The sequence below is a fragment of the Cyprinodon tularosa genome, unplaced genomic scaffold, assembly GCF_016077235.1.
Source record: "Cyprinodon tularosa strain WSP-4 unplaced genomic scaffold, ASM1607723v1 ctg385, whole genome shotgun sequence".
NCBI lineage: Eukaryota > Metazoa > Chordata > Actinopteri > Cyprinodontiformes > Cyprinodontidae > Cyprinodon > Cyprinodon tularosa.
This window is the reverse complement of record NW_024039102.1, coordinates 403339-412355: the sequence shown is the minus strand read 5'-3', so window position 1 is coordinate 412355 and position 9017 is coordinate 403339. Positions and strand designations below refer to the sequence as shown.

The 9017-nt window shown below is 34.3% G+C and overlaps 1 protein-coding gene across 1 annotated transcript; it reads right to left on the bottom strand.

Annotated features, from left to right (window-relative positions):
* Window positions 1-1175: 1175 nt before the first annotated feature.
* On the bottom strand, window positions 1176-6452 carry LOC119791267. Its single transcript, XM_038297284.1, has 7 exons — window positions 6168-6452; window positions 6018-6071; window positions 4945-4986; window positions 2983-3024; window positions 2549-2623; window positions 2084-2215; window positions 1176-1841 (listed from the first exon to the last, which is right to left on the bottom strand). The coding sequence occupies exons 1-7, from the start codon at window positions 6415-6417 to the stop codon at window positions 1558-1560; spliced, it is 879 nt and encodes a 292-aa protein (XP_038153212.1). The 5' UTR covers window positions 6418-6452; the 3' UTR covers window positions 1176-1557.
* Between the last annotated feature and the right edge of the window lie 2565 nt (window positions 6453-9017).

The window sequence follows — 9017 nt, the reverse complement described above, 5'->3', positions numbered from 1 at the left end:
GGCACAGACAGAACTAATATTAGAAGGCAGGATGATAATCTGGATTAACTGACTGCAATGATTAAGTTTACAGGTGGATTTTCTCACTTAAAAACATATTAAAACTACTTTATTCCCACTGATCACAGCAAATATAGCTGCAAGGTGTATTTATTACAATTAATCAAACCTGGGAGCCGGCCGTGAGAGACACATCGCTGATGACACAGAGTGCTGTGATCACTCCTCTGAAACAGTTTATTGACGCAACAATTAACTTAAAATCCTGAAACCTGCCGACAGAATATGTTCGCTTTTATTGTCCTATTATCCTTTTATAATCCTTTAGATTATTTAGATGAAAAACACCTACCAGCCGCCGCGGTGAACCCGGAGGCGACCCTGCCCAGAGGCTGCTGTTGAATTAAGTTATCAGGTAGAAAAATAGAGCGGGAGCAAAACTGAGTATGATTCTGCTTTATTCATGTATTTATTACAAAGTAGTAATCGAACCCATCAAAGTCATCATCCCCTGTTTCTGAATTAAACAGCTGCGCTAAATCAGACATGCCAATTTCCCCTTCTTCGCCGTCAGAGTCACTTTCCGTGCCGGGCGGCTCCTCGGAAATGATGCCGGCTTTTGCGAAAGCTCAAAAAACAGTGCCCCCGCTGCCTTCCACTTTTTGTGGAATTATTCTGCCGGCAGAATATGTTCGCTTTTATTATCCTGCTTTTATTATCATGGAGTCACAGATTAACAGCGATGGTGATGAGTGGAAAAAAACCACCTGGTCTCCTTACATTCACCTCCCTCAGCCACTCTTTCATCATCTACTCAATGAGGAGATGAGGAGTTCTGCATGGTGCATGGTGGTCTCAAAAGTCCGCAGTAACAACAAACATAGGGCGCACCGCACCAAAGGGCGCGCCGCACATTTTGAGGGAAAAAAAAAACGTTTATATGCGCCTTATAGTCGTGAAAATACGGTAACCGTTGTTAACTTCCTTCCACTTTTAGTTCCGGTTCATCTGCTCACTGAGTTCAAGATTCCACCTCCTGTTGTCTTCATCAATAAACCTGTTAAACTTTCCCTTGGTTCTCTGAGTGGTTTTCTGCATCAGGGTCAGGCTTTTTATTACTACAGAAGTATTTAAATGCATTAAAATCATGACTCAAACTGTGGGTTTTTCAATTTCCATTTTTATTCAAAGGCAGGGAAATAAATTTTATATTTTAGTTTAAAATGTATTCAGAATAGTTTGCTACATGCACATAGATCTAAAAATAGACACAAACACACCTATACCTACCACAGTCATCCACTGATTAATTTATAAAAGATATTTATTCACACAGCACTTCTAAACAGTTATTGATGCTTCTTCTTGAGTACAATCACCTTAATCCTTCAGAACTACAAGAGGAACATGAATAACCTGTTGAAACTACTGTGCAGCAGAGTTGGTTTGAATAATTTATATTTTGGTTTGATTACATTTTTTCACATGAAACTAAAACTTTAACATAAAACAATAGTTTCTGCTGATTTATAATGTTGATAGAGAAATCAGATCTTCTCATATGGTGAAAAGCAGATGGCCGCTGAAGGTTGTATGATGATTTGTATTATCATATATCCTTGTGTTTTGCCACTGACGCAAAAACACAACATCTCCTATTTCTAACAACAATGTGACACCACTGGCTGAAGAACCGAATCCATTAACTTGATGTTCATATGCAATAAAAATGTGTTCTCCGTTCTTGACCAGCACAGCACCTGAAGCATGTGAAGAATGTCCATTTGCACCTACTTTGAATGCAAAGTGGTAGGCTCCTCTCAGTGGTGCTATGAAAAACCCTGAAGAAAAGAAAAAATAAAATAATACTAACAACAATTTGGAAAATTTGTGACAAAACTACCAGTTTTCAATAATACCCGTGAAATCTAGAAAGTTACCTTTCCAAAATCAATAAACATGATATAAAGGCTATTTTTTTCTTACGTGACATTATCATTCCAGGACCTTCTGACCAAAGTTTGACATTTGCTTTGAACTATATAAATAAACAGTATATGAAACAATTATTAAACCAAGTTACCTGTGTTTGGGTTGTAGGCATTTCCGATATTTGTAACAACATGCCTGAAGATCAGAGGGACGTGCGAGTTAAATGGGCCGAGAGTTTCTGAGCCTGAGGCCAACAATGAAGCTGAGAAAGCCACTCGTTTCACTATAAGGAAGAAAGTATTGGGATTTGGTTGGTTTTGATTAAGAAGAAAAAGTCACATTAGCTGAATAATACTACAAAACGTATAGAATTTAAAAATGACCAACTTTTTAGTAAGAACAATACACTATTTGTTTTTTAAAATGTATAATAAGCTTAAAACAGACAAACTAGTACCACGTGGAGAGAGCCAAGTGTTGACCACTCTTTCCTGTATAGTTTGCATAAAGACAATATGCAAATCCACTGCTCTAACAGTGGACAATGTGTTCAATGTGAATGCACCTTAATGGTTGCAATGGTTTACAAAGGAAGTTAATTTCTGGATTCACAAACCTTCGGCTTCTTTCTTTAGAGTCTCCACCTGATTTTCAGTGATGTTTGCCCTGCTTTTAAAATTGATAAGATCTTCTATATGAGATGAAATCATACAAAGCAAAACATTTGTTATAAAATACATCAATAATACCTTAATATAAATAAATATATGTTTTTTAAGTTACGTTTTGTAACATTTTGCTAAACCTCATTTAGCAGACACCATGACTAGGCATAAGTAAGTAACATTAATTGATTATTGGTTTCTGTGTTAACCATTTCTTTCTTTACATTTATATATGTCTGATACAAAATCATTAGTTATCATGCAAGATTTTGCTTGTTTTATATTGTGTGATGTTATAAAAAATGCACTTAATACAAATGTATTGTTTATACTTTAATTGAAGTTGGTGTTCCTTTCTAATTGCATTTCCACATTCTTTAAATACCTTGGTGCTGTTGTTTCACCTTGTCCAACTCTTGTGTCTGAACTGTGTGGAAAAAATAGATGAAATTATTTTACAAAGTTATTTCTTTGACGGATTGAACCTTCTTTCTTCAGAGCCTCCACACTGTTTTCAGGAACAGCAACCAGTAGCCTAAAATATAGGATTTTAGCTGCTACAACGATAATACATATTTTTATAGAATTCATGTAACATTTAGCCAAAACTCATAAAGTAGAAAATATGAACAGCCCATAGGTTTTCCAAATCAAATTCATTATTTCTTTATTTCTATGTAAACAATTTATTTTTTTTTTTTTATTATGCATGTCTGATGCACAGAGGTGTCAAAAGTATAAATGTTTATTACTCAAGTGGAAGAACAAATCCTACTGTTTAAAAACACTTTTGTAGAAGATAGAGTATCAACTTAAGCTTTTTACTCAAGTAAAAATACCATGTTTAAAACTACTTGAAGTATAAAAAAGTAACACAGGAAAAAGTGTTTGTCACGGTCCTGGTTCTGTTATGTTTTCTTTTGAGTGCTCTTTTCCCCTGATGTCTCCATGGTTCTGGTTAAGTTTTACATTCTGTGTTGGATTTTGGATTACTGCGTCTGTTAACTGTGTTAATTCAATAAAAACAGCAAGAACTCATCTCTGCCTCTCAGCCTCTGCATTTGGGTCCTCAAACCTCAACCAAACCCTGACAGTGTTAAGGACAGACTGCACTAACCTATTAAAGGAACATTTATCTACATTTCTGGAACGTAATTTCTTATACTTTATTTTCTCTCTTTTATAACTAATAGTAACAGTGTCAAATTTTACTTTTCATACTCTTGAAATACTATTTATTTTGGTATGTGGTGAAAGAACAAGTTGGTGCAGTAGCGAGTGCAACCATAAACAAATTAATTGTCTGGATGAAACTAAATACTTTGATTTTTGTTTTTGTTTGTTTTTTTCAAATACCAACAGGCCATAATGAAAATTAGCACAAATGAAACCAAACGAATGAGTCTATTTTTAAAATGTAAGGAGTAGAAAGTAGAGATAAAATTTAAGAAGTAGAAGTAAAACTTGTCTAAAAACTAATTACTCCAGTAAAGTTTTAGAGGGCGTGAGAAAAACTGCTGCTCTCTGGAGAGCACAACACGGCAGCCACATGCCGGAGCTCCAGTGAACAGCCACTGGGTTGGACAGGGCGTCTAGGTTACCTTTTGTGTGTAGGCTGCTAGCTTTTTCTGCACATATTTTGATTCTACTAAACCTCAAAAATTATAAGAAAGATATTTGACTCTATACTAGGAGCACAATGTTAAGCTATCAGTCTAATAATAAAGTTGAGGAAAGAGAATCGGTTTTACATCCAGGTTCTTCTTTCAGCCTGCACCAACAAAAAACCTCCTTTCCAAGATCAACTCTTGTTTTTCCTCGCGCATGATCTCTTTCACGTTTTCTCTTTTTTTGCCTCCATAGAAGGTTTAAACTTTTTCCTTGCCTGACCATTGGTCGAACAGGTGGAAAAATACTGGAGGAAAAGCATTATTTCCATGACTATATAAGAGTCTGGTCGTAAGGCAATTTGTTCTTCTAGGTCACATAACCTGGCCAACCTGCGTCTTCCCCCAACTTACTTAGATATATCTAAGTTGACTAGATAAGAGGGGAGCCCCGCTCGTAGCATTGATAGTGTCAAGCACTGTATACTGGCCTGAGGAATCATTTAAAATAACTCGTATACGACAACTTTGTAGGTCACAAAGTCCATGTGCCTTTAAGTAAGGTAATAAAGTATTTGTACTGTGTTACTTGGTACCTCTACTGATCCAAAAACAATTCTTATCACACAAGATTTTACTTGAATTTATATATGGTGATTTAAAAAGAAATATTTGTATGTTTATACTTTAATTGAAGCTGGTGTTGCTTTCTTTATTCATTTTTCTCACTTTTTAAATACCTTGGTGCTGTTGTTTCAGCTTGTCCAACTCCTCTGTCTTAGCTGTGTGTGAAAACAAAAACAAATTACAAAGTTATTGCTTTGATGAATCATTGTAAGTCAATAAGAAAATGTAAATAAATGTCTAACATCACCTACTTTAGCTGGTGTTCCTTAGATAGAAAACTTTTTACCAATATGACCGTTTGAGTTTATTGGATTTTCTTTGTAAAAGGTAATGAGATGAGGTGTTGTGTATTAGTGCTATAAAATGTTATCACAAAAGTCTTAGTCCTGTGTGGCATCTATGGATTGCATTCAATCCCCAGACTCCCAGGCAAAAGTCATGCATGCAGACTCATCAACCAAAGGGACTTACCTTAGCCAAGTAACCAGGGTGCATCATGATTTAGAGGCATAATGACAGGACCCCCCTGGACCATGTATCCTCATCTACACCCTATGTGTGGTATTATTATATTTTGTTTGAAACTATTTAGTTAACTGTTAACAGGAAGATTTGCTTTAGACTTTGGGTCAGATGCATCTTGAGAGGGTGTAGCTTTAGGATGAATAAAAAAACCTACATTTAAGTTCACACTCAACTGCACCCTCTAAGAGAAATGTTGAGGTGGACTAGAGATAAGGTAATATCTATTATCTGTATTGACTGCTTTACTTAATTGGAATAAATTCTGTTAAAAATCAAAAATGTCTTTTCTTTTTTGTATTACACAGGGATCACTACCTCACAAATAAAGGACCAGGTTCAAACACTTTCATCCTTCCAATTGCTGCAGCTGTCTGACCATATGTGTTTTTGTATTGTGTCTCTTGCATGTGTTGTCCTTAAAGAAATTGAATTGTACTCGGTACAATGTCAAATAAAAGCACTCTGATTTGGATTCACTGAGAGGTTTCTTTTTTTTCTTTTTACAATCTGCAGTTCCTTACAGATTGTAATGCATATATTTGTACTACACTCTAGATATTGGAAATTAGTTACTTGTAAAAGTAGCAATTACATATTAAACATATTATAATATAAAAATATTCTTCACATGAAAGCAGGAATAATGTAGTTTGATAAAAACCTTGGTACAGTTGTTTCACCTTCTCCAACTCATCTTTCAGCTCTCTCGTGTTAGCTGTTGTAGTAATAAAAAGGAAATGGTAAATTGTGCTGTTCTTTCATTGAGACAAGCATTCAAAAAAACATTCTAAACAGCTGCTACTAAATATACCTTCATGATCTCTCTGTAGGTACTTTGTCTCCACCTTCAGTCCAGCCACCGAGGCGATCAACTCTCTCAGCACAGTATTGATGTCCTGTGGAATTGTTTGTTGGGGGTTAGGAACAATTTCAGCATCTTCTACCTGTGATCCATTTTTCCTTGAATGGGAAATTAGTTCTTTGTGGGTCAAAGCCTGGAGCTGAGATATAGACAGAGAGCAGATTAGCAGCAGTGCTCGGAAAAACATTGTCAGCTCCATTCTAAGTTTAAGTCTCTGCAGGTCTGCTTTGTGGACTGTTTGGGACCCATACCTTATATATCCCATTACCAAGGATTAATCATTCACCCATTTTATTTTATCTGCACGTGTTATTTAGAATCACATGCAGATAAGACTTGAAACCTTGGCCTTTTGACTTCAGAGAACAATAAGTACATTGGAAAGCAAACATATAAATGTTGTTTGTAGAGATTGAACTTTAATCTTAAATCTGAATCATAGGAAATATGATACCATCTTAACTGTAATCCACATGTTCCACATATTTCAATAAGCTAAAAAACAGTTTTAATTTCTCAAATTTCAAGGATAGAATATTCTAGAGGATAATCTAAGTTGAACCATATTAAGGACAATAAATCGTTGTTGTTTACATAGTTTAACTGGTATGAAAGTCATGTAGCTCAGATTATTAGCCTTTACAAAAATACTTATACAACTAAAACAAGTTTATGTAGATAGACTGCTGATCGTAATTTCTCAATTTTCAAAGATCATGTCAATCTGGAGTGATAGCTAAAGTAGAATATATGAATTTTCCTACAATGCTAATACTTACAGTGGGGGAAATAAGTATTTGACCCCTTGCTGATTTTGCAGGTTTGCCCACTTACAAAGAATGCAACGATCTATAATTTTAATCATATGTACATTCTAACAGTGAGAGACAGAATCCCAAAGAAAATTCCAGAAATTCACATCATAGTATTTATAAAAACTGATAACCATCTGATGAGGAAAAATAAGTAGATTGTACATATGATTAAAATTGTAGATCGTTACATTATTTGTAAGTGGGCAAACCTGCAAAATCAGCAAGGGGTCAAATACTTATTTTTCCAACTGTAACTGTTTTTTTAATGTTGATTAGAAGCACAGATTAGAGTAGTTTCCAGATTAAAAGTGTTTATAATGCTTTTATTGAGGAAAAAGCAATAAAATAGTCATTGCTCATCAGATTGTTGATGGAAAGTATTTGGGTCATCAGATAGACACAAGGAAAGAACCATGTTTGGTCCTTCTTTAGAAATTTATCAACCAATAGAATATTAAACTCAGAAATGTTATTACATTTAACTCTGTGGAATTTCAATTAAAGCTGGATTTCAATGAAAAATGCTTAACATTAATTGGGAAACAGTCCACAATTGAAAATATTCCAATGAGCTTACTTTACTGCAAGGAAGGTTTAACTATTTCCTCAATACCTGTTTGGTAAATATATAAACAGATAACTGGGAAACAAAGTTCATCATGGTCAGCATGTGGGGACTGTCTTTCAATTTTTCTCTAATATTTAACTTTTTATTATGAGCTCAGGGGTCTAGACTCTTTATATTGTACTTGTACCTTGTGCTTTAATATTGTTACAGTATCTTAAATGAATTCAGGAAGCTAACAAAAGACCTGAGATATTTTATCCACTTTGGACCAACATTACAACAGACATGCTGATATACCCTGATTTATTTTTTTATGTCCATTGTGAGACTTGAGGATATCTGAAATGTTTTAAATAAAAATATCTAACATTTAGTGTGTCTTCTTTGGACAGAAATAAAACAATTTCATTTACTTTATGTTCAACATACTTATCTTTCAAAGTAGAAGCATTCAGTGGCTGACTTCTTAAAATCTCTCAGTTTCCCTTATGTTAGTTTGGTTGACATCACCAAATCCGAGGAAGTTTTAGGTATGTGAGGCATCTGTGAAGGTTATATATTTTTTCAAAGTCTCTTGACATGTTGTTAACTTGTCATTACAACATAAATACCTCTTTTCCTCATGGTAATTATGCTGTCATGTCTCATGGTAATCCTGCAAGCCCGCCATTTTTTTCTCTCACTATATATTAATGATTAAAGTTGAGGGGTGTAGAAGAAATTAAAGTCCAACTGATATTGGATTCTGAAGGCTGGCACTATTATTGGGGGTTTTAAAAAAAATTATATTCTATATATATATATATATATATATATATATATATATATATATATATATATATATATATATATATATATATATATATATATATATATATATATATATATATATATATATATATATCAGCTAGAATACAAAAAAACTGAACATGGTCATACAAAGGATATGTGATATATAAAAACAGTAATACAAACATATGACTGTAAATTTACAGTTTTAACATTTCAGGGTTTTTTATATATATAATGATAAAATATAATAAATAAAATAAAATACGATAACCCATTTTACAAAACATTCAGCAGTCTGATGACAGTGGAGAAGAAACTTTTGCAGAATCTGCTGGACCTGCATTGAATGTTGCGAAGCCTCTTCCTAGAGAGCAGCAGGGAGAACAGTCATTGTAGGGAGAACAGTCCACGGTAGGTGTGTATGGGGTCATTGATGATGCAATGGACTTGGGACACGGCGCACAAATTATTATTAAATCAAATCAAAAAGTTAGGATATGTCATCCAAAGTTCATGTTTATTGCCAAAGTCTGTTTGGAAGCAGATGTTTATGAAGGCAAATATGCAAAGTGTAGCCTTTCATGAGAAGAAGAGGCGTAGAAAGGTAATAAGACAAACATGGAA